The sequence below is a fragment of the Dipodomys ordii genome, unplaced genomic scaffold (assembly GCF_000151885.1).
Source record: "Dipodomys ordii isolate 6190 unplaced genomic scaffold, Dord_2.0 Scaffold94, whole genome shotgun sequence".
NCBI classification, from domain to species: domain Eukaryota; kingdom Metazoa; phylum Chordata; class Mammalia; order Rodentia; family Heteromyidae; genus Dipodomys; species Dipodomys ordii.
The window spans coordinates 3,855,664-3,882,552 of NW_012267310.1; the positions used below are offsets into that span (position 1 = coordinate 3,855,664).

General features: G+C 43.5%; 1 protein-coding gene across 1 annotated transcript in view; it reads right to left on the bottom strand.

Annotated features, from left to right (window-relative positions):
- Nucleotides 1-19,198, bottom strand: part of Acot9 (acyl-CoA thioesterase 9) — a 34,122-nt gene extending 14,924 nt beyond the window's left edge. The window contains exons 1-8 of the mRNA XM_013026543.1: nt 19,040-19,198; nt 10,806-10,900; nt 9,123-9,149; nt 8,289-8,334; nt 7,314-7,484; nt 7,036-7,073; nt 2,584-2,667; nt 2,108-2,211 (exon numbers count right to left, since the gene is read on the bottom strand). Of these exons, the coding sequence (XP_012881997.1) occupies nt 2,108-2,211; nt 2,584-2,667; nt 7,036-7,073; nt 7,314-7,484; nt 8,289-8,334; nt 9,123-9,149; nt 10,806-10,900; nt 19,040-19,059 (585 nt within the window). The 5' untranslated portion in view covers nt 19,060-19,198. The remainder of the gene's footprint in view (nt 1-2,107; nt 2,212-2,583; nt 2,668-7,035; nt 7,074-7,313; nt 7,485-8,288; nt 8,335-9,122; nt 9,150-10,805; nt 10,901-19,039) is intronic.
- Nucleotides 19,199-26,889: the final 7,691 nt, after the last annotated feature.

The window sequence follows — 26,889 nt, forward strand, 5'->3', positions numbered from 1 at the left end:
TCCTATCTCCAATAAACCACTAGAAAACCAGAGTGGCGCTGTGGCTCAAGTGGTAGAGTGCTTGCCTTGAGCTGAAGAGCTGAGGGACAGCGCCCAGGCACAGAGTTCAAGCCCCACGACTGACCAAAAAAAAAAAAAAAAAGATACCTAAATGGTAAGGAGAGGGTATAGCTGGAAAAGTAGATTAGAGCTAGTTTATGGAGCTAGTTTATGGCACTCCCTCATCAAAGGGTTTAGCCTTCATCCATCGATGATGGTAATGGAGGGTTTTTGAGAAGGAAAGCGATGGGATTCAAGCTCAGCTTGGAGGCTAGTAGCTCATGCCTGTAATCCTAGCTTCTCAGGAGGCTTAGACCTGTGGATAAAGGTTCAAAGCCAGCCTGAAGACAACCCTGACAGACTCTTATCCCTAAATAATGGGCAAAAAGCCAAAAGCAGAGCTGTGGCCCAAGTGGTGGGATGCTAGCCTTGGGCAAAAAAACTAAGGGACAGAGCTCAAGCCCTGAGTTCCAGCCCCAGCAGTAGCATGCGCGCATGCGCGCACACACATATGTATGTATGTACGTACATACATACGTACATACATACATACATACATACATACATACATACATACACACACACACACACGCACGCACGGGAATTATAACTTCAGACCTACAAGAGTCACTTTCTTTGGAAATAGGGTCACTACAGACATAGTTAAGGTGAGGTTATGCTAGAGTAAGTTGGGCGCCTCATCCAATATGATTAGTGTCCTAATAAGAGACATATTGAGAGGAGACAGCATTTTGATGGCAGAGACAGAGAACCACCAGAATCAAAGAAAAGGCAAAGAAAGATCTCTCCTATAGGTCGCAAAGCGAGTATGGCCCCACTGACATCTTCATTTTGGACTTACAGTTTCCAAACCGTGAGACAATAAATTTTAAGGAGGGGTTGTTTTGTTTGATGACACTAAGGTTTGAACTCAGGGCCTTATACCTGCTAGACAGGCACTCTACTACTTGAGCCATGTCCCTAGTCTTTTTTTTGCTTTATTTTTCAGGTAAGGTCTCATATTTTGGCCTGGGCCACAGCTAAAATTCCAGTTTAATTGCCACCATGGCCTAGCCTGCTTGTTGAGATAAGGACTTTACTTTTTGCCCAGCCTGGCCTCAAAACTCAATCCTCCCAACCTCCACCTGCTTAGTGCCTAGAATTAGAGGTGTATCTACTAAAATACCCAGCAATCTCTGGGATTTGTATATATGTGTGCCAGTTCTGGGGCTTGAACTCCAAGCCTAGGCACTGTTCCTGAGCTCTTTGTACAGAAGACTAGCCCTGTATACCGCTTGAGCCACAGCTCCACTTCCAAGTTTTTGGTGGCTAACTGGAAATAAGAGTTTCACAGACTTTCCTGCCTGGGCTGGCTTCAAACTGTAATCCACAGATCTTTGCCCCCTGAGTAGATTACAGGTTTAAGCCCCCTGTGCCTGGCAATTTCTGGGATTTTTTTTTTGGTCGGTGGTGGGGCTTGAACTCTGGGCCTGGGCGCTGTCCCTCAGCTCTTCAGCTCAAGGTGAGCGCTCTACCACTTGAGCTACAGCGCCACTTCTGGTTTTCTGGTGGTTTATTGGAGATAGGAGTCTCACGGTCTCTCCTGCCCGGGCTGGCTTTGAACCGAGATCCTCAGATCTCAGCCTCCTGAGTAGCTAGGATTATAGGCGTGAGCCACCAGCGCCCGGCTTTCTGGGATTTTTTTAAGCCACTAGTTTGTAGTACTTTGTGGTACAGCAGCCCTAGGAAAAATAATATAGTGATCAAATATATTCACATCTAACATAACTCAGACTTGTGAAATCCTCCTTGGTTAAAAACAGAAACACGCACTTTGACTTGACATTATATCAGATTACAAAGTAATAAATATTAAATATAAACATCAAAGAATGTATTCCTCTTTGTCCAAGAGGAAGATATTAACCCACCATGTGTATCTCGTGGACTGTCAGTAGTTTATCTAGCTCTTATGAGCTACACACCAGCATACAGATAGATACTTTCTCTGCCACTGAGATCAGCTGCTTGTATTTAAACAGGGGGCAATCCTCAGGTGTATACAGACCTGGAACATTTTCATCTTCACTTCCATGGACGTCTTCCCAACCCAGCTCACATGGCCACTGAACTTAATGTCCTGCTCTGGGCTTAAGCTCTGCTTACACATATCTGAAAAACAGAAAGTGAATTGGCATGTAAACCCTACTGACATTTTTTCTGTACTATAAACAAAGCACTGGAAAAATTGGCAAATTCTAGTAAATTTATTTCTGGTCTTCAAAACTAATTTTAGGACACATAAAATAATTTTGTGTGACTTTTGAAAACTGGACACAATGTAAAGAATATAAAAAGTAAAAAACTGGAATCTTGCAAAATCCTTATACCTAATTCTATAAATAACTTGTTATCATGTATTCAAAATATTTTCATATTTATATATGTATATTCAAGTTCCCCCAAAGAATACTTCCTCTTATCTCAAAACTATCTTCTAATTACTAAAAGTTATAAGCATGCCTAGAAATCAATACTGCTTACCAATTTTGTCAACCAGGGCTGTGACTATGGATATAGGAGACATCTTAACAGAATGATTTTTGGTGTGCATGTAGGAAATAAGAACTGTAGGAAAAATAGGAGAATATCAAGTAAGATAAAACACTAACATCTTTCTCCCTGAAATCCAGAAAAAGTGTTATTACTAAACAAAGTCTTATCATGTGTTGAAAACTAATATTCCACTAATTACCTTAGCACCAGGATTACATGTGTCTACCACCAAGCCTGGCATCAAAGATTCTATAAAGCTGAAGAGATCTGGAGACACTTCAGTATGCCCCCTCAATTTCAGAATCAGTGAGGAAACCAAAGCCCAAGACCACCAAGTGGCTTGTTACCATTCAAGAAACATAATGCACAGTAAGAACCTAGTGTAAGCCAGAAGCTGGTAGCTAACACCTGTAATCCTACCTACTCAGGAGGCTGAGCTCTGAGGATTCAAATTCCAAACCAGCCAAGGCAGAAAAGTTGGTGAGACTCTTATCTCCAATTAATCAACAACAAAAAAAACAACAACAGAAGTTGAGCTGTGGCTCAGGAGTTAGAGCACAAGCCTTGGAAAAGCCAATGGACAGCTCAAAGCCCTGGGTTCAAGTCCTAGTACCAACACAAAGAGACAGAGAGAGTAAGAGAAAACCCAGCATACATCTGAAAGTATAAAACGAACATCTTCACAAAGACTCAGCTATCTGTTTACATCTTGACTCTTGCCTAATCATGAAAAAATTATTTTACCCAGGTCCCTTGCCCCCACCATACCCTCAACTCTCACTGTTTTCTGTATACTTCCAAATCTTTTTTTTTTCTTTTCTTTTCTTTTTTTTTTTGGTCGGTCGTGGGGCTTGAACTCTGTGCCTGGGCGCTGTCCCTCAGCTCTTCAGCTCAAGGCGAGCGCTCTACCACTTGAGCTACAGCGCCACTTCCGGTTTTCTGGTGGTTTATTGGAGATAGGAGTCTCATGGTCTCTCCTGCCCGGGCTGGCTTTGAACCTCGATCCTCAGATCTCAGCCTCTTGAGTAGCTAGGATTACAGGCATGAGCCACCAGCGCCCGGCATACTTCCAAATCTTAACAAGGATACAATTGTGCCAAGCATGGCTGTATGCACCTTACAAATATCAATACATTTAAAGATGAGTATAATTATGTGTTTACTGGCCTCCCTGTTTCCCCCCCACACCCCTTGACCTGTTCAGATGTGTACCACCCATCTTCACGACAGAACGTATACTTTTTAAAACACTTGTTGAATGATTATATGCACCTGCTAAAGGATGCAATGAAGCATGAGCAGCTAAAGGCAAGAAACCCTATTTAAAGGCATTTCTGGTTCCCAGAAATTCTGTGGGTCTGACCTATCGTGACAGTAGAAGAAAAGATCCAGGGTCTTTTAAGTTAGAATTGATGAGAAATTTAAGAAACCCAAGTTTGTGAATACAAGTGAATACAAGAAGAGCAAAAATGTACCATTTCCAATTAGTTGCCATATTTCTGCAGTGCTAAGGGCCGCACACATGCTAAACAAGCACCTTATGCCCTCACCCAGCATGCTGAGTATGAGAAGCGGAAAAGCATGCCCACATTAAGATACCAATGCAGGAAGACAAATTGGCTGGAACTCAGAACAGAGGACTTAAGTATTCAGCATATCAGGTGCAACTGAAGCATTAAGATTCAATGAGATAGCCAAGAAGCAGGTGGCTCATGCCTGTAATCCTAGTTACTCAGGAAGGTGAGATCTAAGGATTGAGATTCAAAGCCAGCCCAGGCAAGAAAGTCTGTGAGACTCTTATCTCCAATGAACCACCAGAACAGCAGAAGCGGTGTTGTGGCTCAAAGTGGTAGAGCACTTGCCTTGAATGGAAAAAGCTCAGGAACAGCACCCAGTCCCTGAGTTCAAGCCTCAGGAAAAAAAAATAGTTTCGATCAGATGATTTACAGAGAATGTGCAGCAGAGGCCAGGGGTGTGCTGGGACAGTGTTAGAAGCTACATAGGGGTCACAAAGCCATGGAAATGAGATTTTGCAATAAGGGGACTAATAGTGAGCTTGGCAAGTGTAGTTTTGATGGCACAGAAGAGCAGAATCCACAACATAGGAAGCCAACAAATAACAAGTAGGAACACAGCACGACAGCAAACGGCTTCCAGTTCTTTCTAGAAAGTTAGCAAAGACACTTTGAGAGTGTTGTGAAGGAAAAGAGTTTTACCTATTTGTTCATTTTTAAGTAGATTACCTTAGCCAGGTGCTGGTGGCTCACACCTGTAATCCCAACTACTCAGGAGACTGAGATCTGGGGATCAGTTTGAAACCAGCCCCAGCAGGAAAGTCCATGAAACTTTTCTCCAATTAACCACCAGAAAACTGGAAGTGGAGTTGTAGAAGAGTGGAAAAGTGGAAGAGTGCTAGGCTTGAGTACAAAAGCTCAGGGAGAGTACCAAGCCCCATGACTGACAGAAAAAAAAAAGAGAGAACTTCGTTGTGTTTATAACTTGAGGGAAAAATAAAGTTGGGGAAAGGCTTGTGACGTAAGCAGAAGTGATTGGACAAGTTCTTCAATGAAATGGAAGAAACAGAATTAAGTGAACAGATGAAAAGGACTGATCGGTTGGAGGTAATGGGAACGAGAGAGGCAAGAGCAGAGGAATTCCTGCATATAGTCAAGTAAGTAGACCAAAGACAGATAAGCAAGTATGAATGTTTATATTGTAAAGACCAACGTAAATTTGTTACTAGGTAACCTAGGTACAAGCATGACAATGGGTATTTCCAGTGTCATGAGGAGTTCTTTCAAAGCCCTTTCCAGCAGTGCAGTCCAAAAATCATGGTGTGGGAACAAGCAAAGCAGCATGGAGCAGGGGGTTGTAGCCCAAGTAGGATGAGGGGGTGCCTAGATGGGGTATTGGATAAAAACCTACTGAGATTCCCATGTCAACCAATAAAAAGCCGGCTGTGATGGTATGTGCCTGTCATCCAGCTACTCACATAGCATATCATGGAGGATGATGGTCCAGGACAGCCTAGGCTAAAACTTTGGACCCTATTCAAAAAAAAAACGAAAACCAAAAGGACTGGGGTCATGACTCAGGTAGTAGAGCACCTCTCTAGCAAACAGTCTACCCTAAATTCAAACACCAAAAAAGGGGAACAAAATGAACCACCGACAAAAGAACTGGCCTGTAATCTGAGGAAATAGTCCAACAACTACTACTAAATGCAAGGTGGGATTCGGTACCGCATCTTTATTCACCAATATCAACGTCCAGGCACCAGTGGTTCACACCTATGATCCTAGCTACTGAGGAGGCTGAGATCAAGAGGATCATAGTTCAAAGCCAGCCTGGGGAGGAAAATCCGCAAGACTTTAGCTACAAAATAACTAGCAAAAAGCAGAACTGATGGTGTGGTAGAACACCATCTGTGAGCAAGCAAGCTAAGCCAAGGTTCAAACCCCAGTACTGCCAAAAGAAAGAAAAAGAACCATTGGTTTGTTTGAATGAGATCAGAGGATAGACAATATAAAAAAATTTCTTGATTTTGATGGTTGCAACTGTAGTTATGTGGGAGATTACTTTTTAGGGGTCATAAAGCTTGAACTCAGGACTTTGGCACTGTCTCTGAGCTTTTTTGCTCAAGGCTAGCATTCTACCTTTTTGAGCCACAGTGCCACTTCCGGTTTTCTGATGTTTAATTGGAGATAAGAGTTTTAATGGACTTTACTGCCCGGCTGGCTTTGAACCACAATCCTCAGATCTCAGCCTCCTGAGTAGCTAGGATTACAGGCGTGAGCCACCAGTACCTAGAGAGATTACACTTCGTTATAGCAAGCACACCTTGAAATATTTGGGGTAATATGACAACTTATTCTCACAATTCAGGAAAAAACAATTCTTTAGCTGGGGCTATAGCTTAGTGCTAGAGCTTATTCTTACCAGTGCTGAGGCCCTGAGTTTAATCCTTGACAACCAAAACAAATTTTAAAACAAAAATTAAAAATTATTAGGAAGAAGACTTACTCCAATTACAACCCATTAAATAGAAATCTTTATTTACAGGGGAAAGTTATGACAATTTATTTTTTTGTTTTGTTTTGTTTTGTTTTTTGGGTCCGGTCAAGGGGCCTGAACTCTGGGCATGGGCACTGTCCCTCAGCTCTTCAGCTCAAGGCTAGCGCTCTACCACTTGAGCCACAGCGCCACTTCCAGCTTTTTTCTTTTTGCTTATGTGGTGCTGAGGAATTGAACCCAGGGCCTCAGGCATGCAAGGCAAGCACTCTACCACTGAGCCACCTTCCCAGCCCAAGTTATGACAATTTAAAGGTAATAGATAACCTTCCTTTTTGTACTTTTAGAACATGCAAGTTGTATAAAAAGGCCATTTCAAGTCATCTTATTTAATGTATAACTATGTATTAAAAATATTAATACCAGTACCTCCCAAGCTGTCAAGATCCTCAAGAATCCTGCCAAATCTATGAAATAAAGCAAAATAAATGTGATGAATATCAGAATAATCTCTCTTTAAAAATAAGTTGTGCACTCTGTGGCTATGAAAGAATTCTAAGATTGAAGCAGTGATGATCACACAACTCTCTAAATACATTAAAGATCACAGGACTGTCCACTTTAAATAGATGAATTATAATACAGCATATGTCAAATAAATTGCTTAGTTGGAAATAAAAACACAAATAAAGATATTGCCATGTTACCTTACAGTGTTCTGAACAGTCAAATATTTTTCTCGTAATTCAGGTTCACTGCCCAAAGGCAAGAAAACTTCAATAAAACTGTCCTTCATTTTTCTAGGAGGTAGTGCTTCCTGTGACTTAGCCAAAAAACTATGGAGTAACTTCCTTTCCTCCATTGCTCTCACGTGGTCTCTGAGAAGAAAAGGCGATATTCATAAAGCAAGAGCAGTCACTATCCCTGTGACTCAAGGCCTGTCAACACTAGTAAAGGTGAATGTGAACCTACTACTTCTTCTTCCTTTCCCACCCACCACTTGGAGTAACTGGACACTGCTTGTGCTTGTAGATAAGGAAAACATACCTAGAAAGTATATAAATATATTCAAATGAAACATGTATTCACCTTGATGGAAATGGTTATTCAGAGAATAAGATCTCAGGGCTAGGAATGTGGCTTTGTGGCAGACTGCTGGCCTAGCATGCATGTAGCCCTGAGTTCGATTCCTTGGTTCCACATACACAGAAAAAGCCAGAAGTGGCACTGTGACTCAAGTGGTAGAGTGGTAGCTTTGAGCAAAAGAAGATCTGAAACAGTGCCCAGGCCCTGAGTTCAAGCACCAAGACTGGCAAAAAAAAAAAAAAAAGTTGAGCCAAGTGCCAGTGGCTCACACCTGTAATCCTAGCTGCTCAGGAGGCTGAGATCTGAGGATGGCAGTTTGAAATCAGTCAGGGCAGGAAAGTCTGTGAGACCCTTATCTCTAATTAACCACCAGCAAACTGGAAGGATAGCTGTGACTCAAAGTGGTAAAGCACTAGCCTTGAGTGAAAAAGCTCAGGGACAATGCTCAAGCCCCATAACTGACAAAAAACAATGTTGGTAACACACACCTCTCAATGCATCTCCAAACAAGGATCTCTATCCCACCAACACAGCCTTCTACAGAGCTATAAGATCACTGAACAAAATACCTCGAGCTGAAACACAAAAGCTCTTACCTCCAGTTTGTGGATGCTCCCACTATCTCTCGCAACTTATCCCGAACTGAAACGAAAATAAAGAGGTCACTCTACGAAACAGACATTATGAGAGCTGGATTATGGCAATGAGCTCAAGAATTATGAAAAGTGATTTATGCACTGAAAAGCCTTCAAAGACTCCTGAATTCCCATGTAGTGCAGCAGCTCCCTGAAAATCCCAAAACAACGATACTATCTTCTTAGTGCAGGTATGAATACCTGTGTGCCAATCGCTTGGGCGTTTTTAGAAACCAAAGGAATAATTTTAAAGTATTCATCTCATGAGGCTTTTTTAGTGTCAGGAGTTCAGTCCATTTACTCATTCATTCACGTATTTATTATGCCATTTCTGGGTCTTGAATTCAGAGCCTGAACACTATCCCCCTGAGCTTTTGTGCTCAAGGCACTTGAGTCAGTTTTACTTTGGGCTTTTTTTGTGGTTAACTGGAGATAAAAGTTCCATGGACTTTTCTGACTGGGCTAGCTTCAAACCACAATCCTCAGATCTCAGCCTCCTGAGTACCTAAGACTCCAGATATGAGCCATCAGCTCCCAGCTTCGGGAGTACATTAAAAAAAAAACCTTAGTTCAGGAACTAATACTTATATCTAAATCTGAGTCTAGTTATAATTGATTTATCATGTATTTCTACTATCCAAATTGCTACAACAACTTAAGCCAGAAAAGGAAAAAAAAAGCAAGGTAAGGCCAAGAATGCAGGTGAATTTTAGTTCATGCTCGCATGCAAGACAAAATTAGCTTAAGACAGAAGAAAAACGTTGAACAGAAAAGTTGATTCTAATTACCACACACCATCATTCACATGTAGAGATGAACGTGCTATATGGATAAAGGGAAAATTAATTAGATATCATCAATATTTCAAAACAAGAAAACAAACCTATAGTCTTCCAAATAATGTTTTTCTCACTTCAAAACAGATATTCTAGGCACGGAAAATTAACAACAGCTATCCTTAGTCCTGCAGTAACTATATAATACAAACCAAATATTAACATTAACAAACTTTATGCAACAAGGTTGATTTTCTACCAGACAATTGTGTTCACACAGAAAATTCAGTATATTTGGTGTAGCTAGAATTACATCATAAAGAACTGAAAAAAAGGGCTGGGAAGGTGGCTCAGTGGTAGAGCGCTTGCCTTGCATGCTCGAGGCCCTGGGTTCGATTCCTCAGCACCACATAAGCAAAAAAAAAAAAACCGGAATTGGCGCTGTGGCTCAAATGGTAGAGTGCTAGCCTTGAGCTGAAGAGCTGAGGGACAGCGCCCAGGCCCAGAGTTCAGGCCCCACGACCGGACCAAAAAAAAAAAAAAGAACTGAAAGAAAGCAAGTTAATGTTAAATTAGTCTGATAAGTTAGTCTTACTAGTATTTGTGTTTTTAGCTAATTTCACCTTCTTTCTTGAATAATTTCACCTTCTTTCTTGAATAGTAAAAATATATAGACAACTGATGTTCACTGTCACAAAATGACTGTTTCTTTGCTTGCTTGCTTGTTTTGCCAGTTATAGGGCTTGAACTCACAGTCTGTGCACTGTCCTTTAGCTATTTCCACTCAAGGCTGGTGCTCCATCACTTGAACCACACCTCTGCATCCAGTTTTTATTGGTTGGAGATACACATCTCGTGGCCTTTCCTGCCCAAACTGGCTTCAAGATATCACCCTCAGATATCAGCCTCCTGAGTAGCTTGAATTACAGGCATGAAGCACTGGTGCCCAGCTTTATTACTCCGCTAGGCAGTATGAAGTGAGGCAAACGTTAAGAATCAAGAAGAAGCAGAATTTTTTAATCTTATTTACATATATGTTCATACATATTTACATGGACCCTTAAAGAGATATATGAATAATCCTACATTATGGAAATCCACACATTATTAATAAATGAAACAAACTTCAATCCAGCCTGGATTAACAGGATCATCCTAAAAAAAAAACCTATGGATTAGGAATGTTTAGTTGGTACATCTTTTTTGTCAGTCATGGGGCTTGAACTTGGGGCTTGGATGCTGTCTCTGATGTCTTTTTCTCAAGGCTAGTACTCACTCACTGTACCACAGCACCACTTCCAATTTTTGCGTGGTTAATTGGAGATGAGAGTCTAACGAGGACTTTTCTGCCTGAGCTGGCTTTGAACCACAATCCTCAGATCTCAGCCTCCTGAATAGCTAGGATTTCAGGCGTGAGCCACTAGCGCCTGGCAAGGTACATACATCTCTTTTCCAATCTCTTTTCCATGTCTCTTCCATGCCTTCAGTACCCACACCCAGGGTCCCAGAAATGACAAAGATTATGAAGGTAATTTCTACCCAAAGTTATTATTCAACTATTCTAAGACATTGTATCAATGAAACTTTTACATTTAATACATAGGTTTCACTAGCCCAAAACGATGACTCTAGACACCTCTCAAATAAAAAAAAATCATTTTTTTCTACCACATTGGCACAAAAAGTCAACATCCATACTTGCCTTCATGCATGTAGATTCTCGGCTTGTTGGCATCCGAGGATTTGTGGGTCAGTCCTCTGCCAGGAATAAAGAGCCCCTTGCTCAGGGCACAAAGCCTATAAAACAAGATAAAACACAGTGAAATGAGGGCCTACAGCCCAGCACCAGTAGCTCAACACGCCTGAAACCCTAGCTACTCATGAAGCTGAGATCTGAGGATTGCAGTTCAAAGTAAATTTAGGCAACAAAGTCTGTGGGACTCATCTCCACATAACCACCAAAAAGCCAGAACTAGAGCTGGGGGTCAAGTGCTATGTAGAGTGCTAACCTTGAGCAAAAATGTTCAGGGACAGTGTTCAAGCCCCTGATTTCAAGTCCTAAAACCAGCATACAAAGAGAGACAGGGAGGGGGGTGGGATGCTCCAGGGCTTCTTTCCTGGCAACCCCAAAGACCTACCCTTGTTTTCAGAATATCTAGCCATGCCACCTCCTTTTTGGGGTGGGGGTCCAGTTGTGGGGCCTGAACTCTGGGCCTGGGCACTGTCCCTCAGCTCTTCAGCTCAAGGCTAGCACTCTACCACTTGAGCCACAGCGCCACTTCTGGCTTTTTTCTTTTTGCTTATGTGTGCTGAGGAATCGAACCCAGGACCTCAGGCATGCAAGGCAAGCGCTCTACCACTGAGCCACCTTCCCAGCTCCTCATGCCACCTCCTTAGTGTATACTGTGAGGCTATTTCATAAGTATGTGTTACAACTGCAAATAAGAGACTGCACAATCATCTCTCCCCACCAAATATTGCTTGGGAGTAAAAGACAAGTATGTAATTATCTCCAAAACTATACAAAAAGATATGAACTAAATTTCATGGTTAGGTGTTTTGTTTTTTTGTTTTGTTTTGTTTTTTGCCAGTCCTGGGGCTTGAACTCAGCTCAGGGCCTGGGCACTGTCCATGAGCTTCTTTTTGCTCAGGGCTAGCACTCTACCACTTGAGCCACATCACCATCTCCGTTTTTTTCCTCTTTATGTGGTACTGAGGAATCAAACCCAGGGCTTCATGCATGCTAGGCATACATTCTACCACTAAGCCACATTCCCAGCCCCAATTTCATGGTGTTAATCTTGCTTTTTCTACTTTACTGGCTTCAGTACCCCAGGACTGATCTGACCAATCATTGAGCAAACTAACACTTGGTTTGTTCCTTACTATCAAACCACACTGAGTAAGATAACTCCTACTATTAATCACTTTTGAACTTTGAATTTGCCCTCTGCAGACTCTAAGGATGCACTAGATTTCTGCAGAAATTTCCTAGATTTCTAATGGAATAAAAGTGATGTACCCAAATGGACTTAACCCTATCCTCTTAACGGGAGGTTGGTTATATTTGATTTCTATTTGCTCAGCATGGCTTAAATGTCAGCTGCTAACCACACACTTTCCTACCAGAGGTAACATCTAGTTATCAGGGAAGAACAAATTCAGAACACAGTTGAAAGCACAGATAAAGCCAAGAATCCTAGACATTGTTCCCTCTTCTAGTCAAGTTACTAGAAATTCTGTCTGTGTGTGTGTGCGCGCGCGCACGTGCGCATGTGCGTGCCAGTCCCGAGGACTTTGTCCCTGAGTTGTTAGGGTTTTTTTTTTGCCAGTCCTGGGGCTTGAACTATCGACTTACATGCTATCCTTGAGTTGCTTTTGCTCAAGGCGAATGCTTTACCACTTGAGCCACAGCACCACTTCCAGCTTTTTCTTTAGTAGTTTTATAGTCTCACAGACTTTCCTGCCTGGGCTGGCTTTGAACCAAGATCCTGAGAAATCAACCTCCTAAGTAGCTAGAATTAGCGGTGTGAGCCACCCTTGCCTGACCCTCCCTCTGAGCTTTTTGTTCAAGGTTATGCTCTACTATTTGAGCCCCAGCCCCAGCTCTGGCTTGTGTGCGGTTAACCGGAAGTAAGTCTCAGGGACTTTACTGCTTGGGCTGGATTCAAACATAATTCTCACATCTCAGCCTCTTGAATAGCTAGGATTACAGGCATGAGCCACTGGTAGTCTGTAGGTAAATTCTTTGTTAACTAATGTGGAGATGACTAACCATAATAAAGACTGAAGTATAGTTTTACTTGTAAGAGCCAAAGCTACTGTAAGTTCCTCGCCTGAATTATGGCATTCAGAGAAAGTCAGTGAAAAATATTTTTGTAATACCTACATGTAGTTTTGACACATGTGTGCTATGAGAACAAATTTTTTTTGGGGGGGGGGTCAGTCGTGGGGCTTGAACTCTGGGCTTGGGTGCTGTCCCTGCGCTCTTTAGTTCAAGACGAGGGCTCTACCGCTTAAGCCACAGAGCCACTTCTGGTTTTCTAGTGGTTTATTGAAGAGTCTTATGGACTTTGCTGCCCAGGCTGGCTTTGAACCACGATCCTCAGATCTCAGCCTCCTGAGTAGCTAGGATTACAGGCGTGAGCCACCGGCGCCCGACTGAGAACAAATTCTTGACCTTCCACCAAGCCAACTAATCTAACTACAAAAAACACATAAATATGAGCACTTGCTCATGGGCTAACTTTGCCTACCTCATTTGGTTGTCGCATAATCCCTGATGGGCCATGAAGACCCCAAAGTTTAATAAAGGGCTATCAATTTGGGTTTTATGTGTATGTGTGAATGCACGCATATACATGCACATGCCAATACTGCAGCTTGAACTCAAAACCTGGGCAATGTCCCTTAGCTTTTTTGCTAACGGCTGGTGCTCTACAACCTGACCCACACCTCCTCTTCCAGTTCTTTTTTTGCTGATTAATTGGAGACAAAGGTGTCATGGGTTTTCTTGCCCAGGCTGGTTTTGAGCCACAATCCTCAGACCTCAGCTTCCTAAGTAGCTAGGATTACAGGTGTAAGCCACCAGAGCCTGGCCCCATTCTTCAATCATATTACTAACAAACCTCTATCTTATTTATTTACTTTGGCTTTATCTTTCACAAATTTTCCATTTCTGTATTTGCACACATTTAATCTTCCTGATCTCAACATTGTAATTTTCATTTCTGAGTACATAATTTGAATTCTCTAACACTTTTTTTAGCATTTCATTTTATGCATTTTCTGTTTGGGGGGGGTTTGTTTTGTCCTTTGTGGGGCTTGAACTCTGGGCCTGGGTGCTATCCCTGAGCTCTTCAACTCGAAGCACTCTACCACTTGAGCCACAGCCCCACTTCATTTTATGCATTTTCTACAGGTTCCTATCTTCTGAAGGAAATGGGTTATGTATTTCCTAAGAAAATCACCTAGAAACTAACAGTCTGTTTTTAACACATATAATTTTAAAGAACACATAAGGGAAAAGTGAATCCTCTCCATTGCTACCATTAGCTGAAAGAGAAAATCAAGCCAAACCTAACATAAGTTAACAATTATAATAGATACAGTAAGTACATCCAATGTAAGAAATGGACTCGACTTTGAATGGCTAAATACTTTGAATTTGAGGTTGGAGGCGTCACTCTGGTAATAAAGTATCAGCCAATGAGCAAAAGAATCAGATACCATTGGAGGGGGACAACAAATACTTGGAATTCTTACCACAAACTAACAGGTGCAATTGCCCATATTGGGCCAAGTGCATATATGCAAAAGGATTTTTGTCCTGTCATTCTAATGAGCAGCGTGATCTGAACAGCAATGAGCACTCTCCCGGCCTGAGAGAGGCCACGTGGTAAAGGGGCTAAGGACGTGCCCATGTTGCTTATTAAGTGAGTGGCATCGGGCACCTTCTCTAACCACCCTGAGCCTGTTTCTTCATCTATAAAACAAGTTAATAATAGTTCCTATCCCATAGCACAATCCTAGGAAGCAAGAAGGTAACTCATATTAAACTCTTAGGGTCATGCAGTTCATTTCCAAATCCCCAAAAAGCTTTCAACATTATTATTTGAGAAATTCATTTTTTAAAAGCCATTCTTTCTCAAAGTCTCCTCTAAAGACCAAAAGAACAAGCCAGGCACCAGTGGCTCACGCCTGTAATCCTAGCTACTCAGGAGGCTGAGATCTGAGGATCACGATTAAAAGCCAGTCTAGGCAGCAAAGTCTGTGAGACTCTTATCTCCAATTAACCACCAGAAAACTGGAAGTGGTGCTGTGGCTCAAGTGGTAGAGTGCTAGCCCTGAGCAAAAGCAGCTCAGGAACAGTGCCCAGACCCTGAGTTCAAGCACCACAACCGACAAAAAAAATTATAAAAGACCAAAAGAACAGTGCTGAGGATGCAGCTCAGTGGTGCTTACCTAATATGTACAAGGTCCTAGGTTTGATCTCTAGCACAGAATCCAAAAAAAGAACCAGAAATTTATAAAGTAAGCCACATTTGCTGGGAATGTGGCTTAGTTGGTAGGGTGCTTGCCTAGCATGCATAAAGCCCTGGGTTTGATTCCTCAGTACCCCATAAAGAGAAAAAGCTGGAAGCGGCACTGTGGCTCAGGTGGTAAAGTGCTAGCCTTGAGCAAAAGCAGCTTGGGGACAGTGCCCAGGCCCTGAGTTCAAGCCCCAGGAATGACAAAACAAGTAAGCCAGACACCATAATAGAACACTTCTTAATGCAAATCAAATGGAAATACTAAAGCAGGGAGTTGAGGAATACTGAGAAACATTTGGGCCAATTCATGTGGAAAATGATGGCACTGAAGCCCTATTTTTTGCATAATTCCAAGCACTATGACCCTCTAGGCAAGCCATGGAGAGAGAAACTGGAAAATATACTCCTGTGGCACAACGAAGATGTAATTTGAAATCATTTTTTAAAAAATCAAACATATGCTAATTATAATAAATTTCTAAACACTGTAAACTTAACATTCAAGTAGTAGTAGCTTTTCACAACAATTTGGTATCCCATCTACTGAAAATCTGAATAAAAACTACAGAGTCCCAAGGCCAGGGTTACAGGAATACATTTCCACTACACACAAAAAATGGTATATACTATTTCAAGAAGTCCATAGACCATCCGCTTTCAGTAATCTCATGGGCCCTTATATTTTGTGTGTGTGTGCCAGTACTGGGGCTTGAACTCAGGGCCTGCACATTGTCCTTCAGCTTTTTCATTCAAAATTAGCATTCTACCACTTGAGCCACAGCTTCACTTCCAGCTTTTTGGTAGTTAATTGGTGATAAAGAGTTTCACAGACTTTCCTGCCTGGGCTGGCTTTGAGCTGCAATCCTTAGATATCAACCTCCTGAGTAGCTAGTAGCCACTGGTGCCGGCTTTTTTTTTTTCCTATCCTAGGGCTTGAACTAAGGGCCTGAGCCACTGTACCCAAGCTTTTTTTGCTCCAGGCTAATGCTCCACCTCCTGAGTAATTAGGGATTATAGGCAGGAGCCACCAGTGCTTAGCTTTTATTTAAAACCTAGTTGGAGAAACTGAGGTTTTTAGAACCAGAAGCATTGCTCAACCAAGCAAGCACAAGACCCTGAGTTCTATCTCCAATACCAGAAGAAAAAAAAAAAAGAAAGAAAAACACCTAACCTTTAATTTCAGATGATTTCCCCCAGTACCAATGAACTAGCACTCTGGCTCAGTGTAGAGGTGGAGGGTGTGGGAACATGGTTTAATCAACACCCTCAGTTTTTCAGGGTTACTCAACCACCGAGAAAACCAAAAGAACCTCACAACAAAACTCCTAAGCGGCCTGGGATGGTGGCTCAGTGGTAGAGTGCTTGCCTTGCATGCATGAGGCCCTGGGTTTGATTCCTCAGCACCACATAAGCAGAAAAGGCTGGAAGTGGCACTGTGGCTCAAGTGGTAGAGCGCTAGCCTTGAGCTGAAAAGCTCAGGGACAGTGCAGGCCCCAAGACCACCACCACCAACAACAACAACAACAACAACTAAAAACCTCCTAAGCATTTAGAAGAATCTGCATGAACCCTTGAACATTTCCCACTAAAGAAGACCAAAAATCCCTCTCTCCTCCTCTCTCTCTCCATTGCTGGCCTAGGGAGTCAGAGTAACTGGAACTGTGAATAGAAATGGCATGGTTCCATCTTGGGTCCCAGGAAGCCTTGGGTAGCAAGGAAGCCTTTATGGGTGTAATAATAAGAAATGTGCTGGGCGCTGGTGGCTCACGCCTGTAATCCTAGCTACTCAGGAGGCTGAGATCTGAGGATCTCGGTTCAAAGCCAGCCCGGGCAGGAAAGACCGTGAGACTCCTATCTCCAATAAACCACCAGAAAACTGGAAGTGGCGCTGTAGCTCAAGTGGTAGAGCGCTCGCCTTGAGCTGAAGAGCTGAGGGACAGCACCCAGGCCCAGAGTTCAAGCCCCACGACCGACCCAAAAAAAAAAAAAAAAGAAATGTTACTCATAAATCCTCCACTCTGAGGAAATCCCTCAATCTACAGACTAAACAAAGTCAGGTGACGCTTATGAGTTTGAAACAAAAGCTTTATAGCTTTACAGGATGCACATGAGTCAACCAAGCTACTCATCTCAGTCTTTGTCTCCTTAGACACTGACGGGACACCTGTGCAAGCTTCCAGAGGCCTCACAAGAAAAGGTGCCAAAGATTATGGAAGTTCAATGCAAAGGAGAACTTCTAAATGGGGGGGTGAAGGACACAAGGTCTCGTGGCAAACCATGGCTTTTCACAGAGCCCGTGCTCTTATTGTACTTTCAACCTGTCTTCAAACAGAGTAATAAAGTGTTGTGCCTCAGGTTGTTAATCCTAACTGCCCAGAAGGCAGATATTAGGAAGATCAAAGTTCAAGGGCAGCCTAGACAAACCTGATCTCCCATCTCAACAAGGAAGCTGGGCCTGGTGGCACACCAGTGATTTCAGCCATCCAGGATGCCATATCTAGAAGTCAAATCTAGTCTCAGGCGAAGACCCTATCTGAAAGATAACTAGAGGGTAAAAAAGGGATGGAGATGAAGATCAAGTGATAGAGCACCTGCCTACCAAGCTCAAGGGCCCAAGTTCAAATCCATTATTACAAAAGAAAAGTACAACACTCTAGGTACTATGAGGAATCGAATTAAGCCATCTAACTGATTGTAACATTCCCAGGACCTGTGAGCGGTCCAGGACTACCAAAAGACTGCTGATATCATTTAAACATCTGTCAGAACCTCTCTGGGCAGCACCAGAGTGATAGGCACAGAGGTAGAATCGAACACTAAAACCCAAAGCAGCAGAAAGAATTTGGAAAAGTGCGTTGGGGACAGACAACACTCAGAAGTCTAAAAGCCTCAGTTCAACCCCAGCACAGATGGCTCATACTTGTTATACTAGCTACTCAAGAGCCTAAGATCTCAGGATCATAGTTCAAAGCCAGCTCGGGCAGAAAGGTCTGTGAGACTGTCATCTCCAATTAACCACCAAAAAGCCAGAAGTAGAGTGATAGCTCAAGTGGTAGAGCACCAGACATGGGGATGGGGGAGGGAGAGCACCAGAAAATAAAACCATCAGTCTTTAACAGTACCAGCTGGTACCAAAAGCCATTTTTAGCCAAGTGGGTCCAATTCAAACACCTCCCCTACAAGGGTCTCGCTGCTCTTTAAGGTGAAGTTCCAGCTATAAGTGGTGCCATAGCCAGGGTTGAGAATTCAAGGCCAGGCTTGCATAGTGATGCTGTCTCAAAAAAAAAAAGAAAAAAGAAAAGAAAGAAAAAGGACAGAAGGAGGGAGGAAGGAAGGAAAGAAGGAAGGAAGGAAGGAAAAACAAGTTGCAGTAAGTGCCAAGTTACACAATAGTAAATCCGCTGAGGGCCAAAGTTACCCTGAAATCTTTGCCCATGTGCTAATACTTAAGTCAGATTCCAAGTGTGTCACGCACTTAACCCTAAAAATGTTCTTCATGAAGAGTAGCAGTTGGCAAGGTCAGGTAGAACTCCAAATACTAGCTTTTTGACAAGTGGCTACCCCAAAATAGTTGCCACCCACACCCTCGATGAGCAACAAGAAAGGAATTTCAGGGGGAACACCCAACTTCCTCCCTTACAAGTACTGCTTTGCCTTTAATAGCAGACTCCATACTACATATCGCTGTAGTGAGCCAGCGTGCCCCCAATCGAGGTGGATGGGCCCAAGTCCATAAAGGTTCGTGGTGAACAGGCACAACTTTATCTTCCAGCCCTAAGGCCCAACCTGTTGGCTTAGCCCGCCAAGATCTGCTTCTTCCGCCCAGCCGCCTCCCAGCTGGTACCGAGGGCGTGGGTACTCAGGGACATCGTGTGGCCAGGCCCTCCCACGCCCTGCCACCTACCTCTGTGTTGCTCGTCTCATCCTGCTCCCGGCTGCAGAACAGCCGTGTGCTGCTCAGCGAAGGGAAACAGACCAGAGAAAAGCGCCAGTCCCAGCTCGGGCGCCGGGCGCGAGCTGGGGACCCTGGATCAGGTTCCCCGGACCGCGCCCTGGCAGAAGGCTGCCCCGGGGGCGGGGCCTCGCGGTGAGCAGGCGGAGCCTCTGAAGAGGGCGGGACCACGCTGCTCAGGGGGCGGGACTACCACGCTGCGCCAGGCAGCCTCTGATCGTTCATTGGCGGAAGGCTGGAGCCTGGGTCTGTGAAACTTCCCACTCAATCAGTTACGTGAGGGACGTTGCTAACCAAATGACGAGCCGCTTCGCGCCATTGTTGAGTAATTGGAACACGCCACACTTCCGCGGCGTGATGTAGAGGCAAGGCAGGGCTCCGCCCAGTTGAACTCTCCTCATCCTTAACCCCCACCCACTTTGAAACCTCCTGAGCAGTTTTCCGAAATACTAATGTCTGGGACTCATCTTCTGAAGATTTTGATTTGGTCATGGGTGCAGCCTGGATTTTGGCACTTAAATCGGCGCACCTATGATGCCAATGTAAACCAAAGCTAAAAAACACTGACCTAATGTGAAAAAAAAAATTGTTCCTCTTCTAATCTTGGCCTGCCCCCTAGTGTTTGACTGTTGCACATCTTGGCTGACCCTCAGTTTCAAGGCCAGTTTTAAAAGGGGTTCACCCTATGACCTTATTTTCCATGACATCCAATTACTTTTTACTGAGCTGTTGCCTTCTGCCAGTAACTGGAGATACCAAAAAAAGGAAACCTAAGAAAAAATTAAAAAGAAAGGAAAATCGAGGTACAATGCCATGTGCCAATCACCCCATCAACAGAAAATATAAATATGAGGATCATGGTCAAGGCAAAAAGTAAGACCCTATCTGAAAAATATCTAAAACAAAAAGTGTTGGGGGCATGGATCAAGTGGTAGAGCACCTATGTCTAACAATCAGGAAGTCCTGAGTCACACACAGAGTTACAGGGCTCACTTTGGATTATAGCTAATAAAAAAAAAGCAAAGTGCATACAACATTTACAACAATTTTTAAAACAATCATGTTTTGCTATCCCAACAATAGAAACAAGAGTCCATGGAAAATAGAGGCTCTAATTATAAATACTATAAATTTTTGTAAGTGAGGGAAGGGCTGGGAATGTGGCTCAGTGGTAGAGTGCTTGCCTAGCATGCATGAAGCCATGACTTCGATTTCTCAGTTCCACAGAAACAGAAAAAGCCAGAAGTGGTGCTGTGGCTCAAGTGGTAGAGTGCTAACCTTGAGCAAAAGAAGCTCAGGGACAGTGCCCAGGCCCTCAGTTCAAGCCCCAGCCCCAGGACTGGCAAAAAAAAAAGTGAGGGAAGTGGTAGGTTGGGAGGGATTGGTGAAAATGTCAAGATGACATTGAACAAAATGCATTGTATACATAAACTGCTTTGTTAAATGGCCACTCCTTTGTAAAACTACCTTTTCTTTTTCTTTTCTTTTTTTTTTGTCGGTCGTGAGGCCTGAACTGGGGGCATGGGCACTGTCCCTCAGCTCTTCAGCTCAAGGCTAGTTCTCTACCACTTGAGCCACAGCACCACTTCCAGCTTTTTCTGCTTATGTAGTGCTGAGGAATCGAACCCAGAGCCTCAGGCATGCAAGGAAGCACTCTACCACTGAGCCACCTTCCCAGCCCCTTGTACAACTACTTAAAGATAGTTAAAAATAATAATAATAAGTACTATAGATTAAGTCCACTGAAAGTCAAGGTCATTTAAAAATCTTGAAAAAATGTTCTTGCTAATCTTCAAATGGTGTTTGTTATTGGTTAACACTTAATGTTAAATACTTTCACTACTTATCTTTTTTTTTTTTTGTCAGTTGTGGGGCTTGAACTCTGGGCCTGGGCGCTGTCCCTCAGCTCTTCAGCTCAAGGCGAGCACTCTACCACTTGAGCTACAGCGCCACTTCCTACTACTTATCTTTTTTAATGCCTTCTCTTTTTTGACCATTCCCAACTATTCTTTTTGTAGTGATTTTTCTGCTGTTAAGTATTTTAGTAGAAATGGATACAGATTTGCTTTTTAGTGTTACTAAAGTCTGAACTGCTAAGAATGCATGCTAAGTAGGCATTCTACCACGTTGCATTGCAGTGTGTGTGTGTGTGTGTGTGTGTGTGTGTGTGTGTGTATGTGTGTGTGTACCAGTTCTAGGGTTGAACTCCAGGTCCTAGATGCTGTCCCTAAGCTTTTTGCTCAATGCTAGTGCTCTATCACTTGAGCTACAGCTCTGGTCGTGGGGCTTGAACTCTGGGCCTGGGCGCTGTCGCTCAGTTCTTCAGCTCAAGGCTAGCGCTCTACCGCTTGAGCCACAGCGCCACTTCCAGCTTTTTTCTTTTTGCTTATGTGGTGCTGAGGAATGGAACCCAGGCTTCATGCATGCAAGGCAAGCGCTCTACCACTGAGCCACCTTCCCAGCCCCTGCTTCTGGCTTTTTTTTTTGAGTAGTTTATTGGAGATAAGAGTCTCATCGACTTTACAGCCCGGGTGGCTTTGAACCACAATCCTCAGATCTCAGCCTCCTGAGTAGCTAGGATTACAGTTATGATCCATCAGTGTCCAGCTTGATACAGATTTGAAGTTGCCCGTTCCTCTGGCTCCAAATGTCATAGAAAAGAATGAAGTAAAATCTCCCCACCTCATGACCTAGTGAACCAAATGTAGTGATTCTCATATCAAACAAAGGAAACACACCTCAAAAAGATGTGAATCTACTACAGGCAGAGAAAAATATGAGCCCACACCTTGGCTTCTGCTTCCTTGAAGACCCCTTTCAGAACCCCCACCCCCAATCACCAAATTCATCTTCAAAACAGTTGGATGCCAATGGCTCACAACCATCACAGGAAGCTGAGATCTGAGGATGGTGGTTGGAAGCCAACCCGGGCAGAAAAGTCCCCATGAGATTCTTATCTCCAATTAACCCCTCAAAAACTGGAAGTAGTGTTGTGGATCAAGTGGTAGAGCACTAGCCTTGAGCACAAAGAGGCTCAGGGATAGTGCCCAGGTCCTGAGTTCAAACCCCACAACTGAAAAAAAAAAAGTTGGATAAAAACAGGTCCCTTCTACTAAAAATAACTCCTTGAACATATGATCTGGGTTCCAGAATCTGAAACCAAACTCAAACTGTCAAAAAGACTTCTGCCTCTGGGCTGGGAAGGTGGCTCAGCGGTAGAGTGCTTGCCTTGCATGCATGTGGCCCTGGGTTTAATTCCTCAGCACCACATAAGCAAAAAGAAAAAAGCCGGAAGTGACGCTAGCCTTGAGCTGAACAGCTAAGGGACAGTGCCCAGGCCCAGAGTTCAGGCCCCACAACCGGACCCAAAAAAAAAAAAAATAAAAGACTTCTGCCTCTTCCTTTATCACTGAATTCTTTGCCATGGATGTCATCACTATACCATTTTTTACCATCTGCTAACACCTCATATGCTTCATCAATTCACTCAACTTTTCTCTCTGCTTCTTTTGTATTCTCAGGATTCTTATCCATCAAGATGCCACTTTAGTGGTAGTTTCTGATGTCTGCCTGACCGCCCACCCACCCACCCACCTTCCTTCCTTCCTTCCTTCTTCCTTCCTTCCTCTCTTCCTCTCTCTTTCTTTCCTTCCTTCTTTCTTTTTCTCTTTCTTTCTTTCTTTTTTTCTTCCTTCCTTTCTTTCGATGCCAACCCTAGGCCTTGAACTCAGGGCCTGGGCAGTGTCTCTGAGCAATTTTTCTTAAGGTTAGCACTCTACCACTTGAGCCACAGCACCACTTCCAGCTTCTTTGGTGTCAAACTTGAGATAAGAGTCTCATAGACTTTCCTGCATAGGCTGGCTTCAAACCACGATCCTCAGATCTCAGCCTTCTGAGTAGCTAGGATTACAGGCATAGAGCCATGAGTGCTGGGCTCTAACATTTCTTTATGGGTTTTTTTCTTTCTTCCTTCCTTTTTTTTTTTGGTCGGTGGTGGGGCCTGAACTCTGGGCTGGGCGCTGTCCCTCAACTCTTCAGCTCAAGGCGAGCGCTCTACCACTTGAGCCACAGCGCCACTTCCTGACATATCTTTCTGATATCCTCAGATGAAGTATTTCTCTCCACACCTACAACTTCATAATATAACGCATTATATTTTAACAGGCTGTTGGAACAAGTCCAAGGACACATGAGGCTGGCAAGAAGGAAAGAGGCAGGTGGGCATTCTCCTTAAAGCTCCAGCATGGTTGGGCTGGTGGTAGCAGCCTCCTTTGTGTGGTCTTTTTTTCTCTGTGTAGCCTGGCACATCCCCAACGAGGTGATGCTGGGATTTAACTCAAGATTGAAGAGGGGAAATAGGGCAGATTTTAAGGGAAGAGGGTTGTGTCTTGTAAGGGCTAGGCCCCATTGAGTTCCCATCCAGGGAAAGGACTAGCTCCTAGCAGGAATGTGTGTTGGTACATGCCTATAATCTCAGCTACTCAGGAGGTGGAGAGAGAAAGATCAAAATTTCAAAGCCACCCCATGGCAAAGTTAGTGAGGCCCATATATTACAACCGAAATACAAACAAAAAGGCTGAGGGCATGGCTCCAGTGATGGAGCGCCTGCCTGAGTTCTGTCCCCAATGGGGGAAAGGGGTTTCTCTTAATAGGAAAGGGTGCACCACATCAGTAGGCTTCGAAGAATCAGAGGGTTTACAAAGTTAAATTTTCCAGAAGCAACTGGGCATTGGTAGCTCACACCTGTAATCCTAGCTACTCAAGAGGCTGAGATCTGAGGTTCATGGTTCAAAGCCAGCCTAGGCAGGAAAGTCCAAGAGAATCTCTCCTCCAATTAACCACCGAAAAAGCCAGAAGTGGAGCTATGGCTCAAGCACTAGCCTTGAGCACAAAAGCTCAGGGACAGCAGCACTCTGACCCTACTACGTTCAAGCTGCAGGACAGGTACAAAAAAATTCCAGAAGCATCTACTCTAATGTTCTTATCTCACATTTAGGATCTCAGGTTTTCCCAACTAGAGACCTGACCTTAGCATTACACACCAGTCTGTACTGAGCATTCAACCATCATTAAAGTTTGATGACCCAATAGTCAGACCCTGAGTTTGCTCTGCATATTCCTGAGTTTGCTTCCCAGTAGGTTTGCTCTCCCACTGCAGGACAGAAGGGCTGGGGAAGCTACCAAAGAGCCCCTCTGATTCTCACACCTAGTGTTTAACTGTTTCTTAACTACCTCTGTTTCTCCTTGTAGTGGTTTATAAACACACTCACAAATTCTTCGATACTCCTCCTTTCGAAAAGGAAGAGCTTAATTTCCCTCTTCCTGCGTATGAACTGGACTGAGTGACTCACTTCTAACACAGAGAATATGGTAGACATGATAGTCGGTGGTTTCCAAGACTGTCATAAAAGGTACTGCAGCTTCCTCCTTTTTGTGTCTCTTGGATTGCTCACTAAATCTTAGGGAAGACAGTTTCCATGCCACTTGAATGTTCACTCAGCCCTGCAGAGAAGCCCATGTCACAAAGATGTGAAGCCTCCTGCTAGCAGTTATGTGAGTGAAACATCTTAGAAGTGGGTTCAAAAGCCCTCCTGAGCTGGGCACCAGTGGCTCACGCCTGTAATCCTAGCTACTCAGGAGGCTGAGATCTGAGGATCACAGTTTGAAGCCAGACCAGGCAGGAAAGTTTGAAACTCATCATTAACCACCCAAAAAGCCAGACATGGAGCTATGGCTCTAGTGGTAGAAGGCTAGCCTGGAGCAGACAAAGCTTGGGGACAGTGTCCAGGCCCTGAGTTCAAGAACCAGGACTGAAACAAACAAAAAAAAAGTTCTTCTGAAATGTATTTATCACATTTCCTCTCTCTTTTATTTCCAGTCCTGGGCCTTGAACTCAGGGCCTGGGCACTGGCCCTGAGCTTCTTTTTGCTCAAGGCTAGCACTCTACCACTTGAGCCACAGCGCCACTTCTGGTGTATATGGTACTGAGGAGTCGAACCCAGGGCTTCATATATGCTAGGCAAGCACTCTACCACTAAGCCATATTCTAAGCCCTCCTAAATTAACATGTCACCAACATACACACACATGCACATCATTCAGTATTCTGAATCATTATTTTATACACACACATATGCATATTGGTACTGGGGTTTGAATTCAGGACCTTGTACTTGCTAAGGAAGTGCTCCACTACTTAAGCCACACCCCCAGGCCCCAGATTATGATTTAAAGAAACAAAAATAGTAGATGTTTCTCTGTAGAAAAACCAATTTTTTGAAGAACTGTGACTGATGCAGTAGGCCATGAGTTACCCATGTATATCCCTCCCCTACTCTTTTAAACGAAAGAGATGCCGTGTAGTCCATTTAGGCTGATCACATACAAGCCAGAGTTTCTCACATATGTAGCAATCAGTCTTTGAAGTTCATAGCCTGGAGCTCTGAACGTCCCTAAAGTTTAATTGAAAACACATGTATATCTGCACTGCCAGAGGTAATGATAGCCATGTTCTGGGGCCAATCTTGAGAATAACACATCAACAACTAGTTCAGAAACAGAGCTAGACGCCAGTGGCTCACGCATGTAAGCCTAGCTACTCAGGAGGCTGAGATCTGAGGATCACTGTTCAAAGCCAGCCTGGGCAGGGAACTCCGTGAGACTCTTACCATCAATAAACCACTAGAAAACTAGAAGTGGTGCTGTGGCTCGAGTGGTAGAGTGCTAGCCTTGAGCTGAAGAGCTGAGGGACAGCGCCCAGGCCTAGAGCTCAAGTCCCAGGACCAAAAAAACAAACAAACAAACAAAAAACCCAGAAACAGAATAGAAAGTAAACAAGTAAATAAACACATACTGGATGAACAATCTGAAATTGAAAATTGTTCCAGAAACAGTTTCTCCCAGTGGCTCAAGAGACTATTTTCCAGTCCATTTCAATGCAGTTTACTGAGATTTCACATTGTGATACCTGATTGTCTGACTCCTATTTTCCCACCATCGTTGGATACTGCCTACCATCATTGGACTGGAGGTAGAGGTGGAAGGAGGTAGGGAAGGAAGGAGGATTAAGATATGAAACAGCTCTGCTTGACTCAGCTCAACAATGATACAATATTAAATCTCAGATCTATAAGCAACCTGGGAAACCACCCTATCCCTTTGTCTCTTCTCTTCATATTTGTATTTATATGATATATTTCTATTTCTTTTCTTTTTGGGGGGGGTCCGGTCTTGGGGCCTGAACACTGGGCCTGGGCGCTGTCCCTCAGCTCTTCAGCTCAAGGCTAGCACTCTACCACTTGAGCCACAGCGCCACTTCTGGCTTTTTTCATTTTGCTTAAGTGGTGCTGAGGAATCGAACCCAAGGCCTCGGGCATGCAAGGCAAGTGCTCTACCACTGAGCCACCTTCCCAGCCCCTGATATATTTCTATTTCTATATAAGATAAAAATGTTTACAAAAAATGACTTTAAAAAGTTAAAAGACTTGCCTAAGCCAACAGTGGCAAGGCCGAAACTATAGTCCAAGACTTCTAAGAAATAAACAAGGCATTTTTTTCAGCCTTCTGCTATCTCTCAAGGACTGACAGTATGCAAGACAGAAATCTGCATGGCTAAGCACCTGCTATGGGGAAAGATGACACATTTTTCAATTAGTAAATCAAGCTGTGATCTTTTAGAAAATAAATACATAATACAAAATGAGGGAAATGTAGTCAAACTCCTCATAGTTATCATTTCAACAAAATTTTGTTTATGATTTGGGGCAGAGACAAATGGAATAATTCTATCCTTTCTCTCTCTC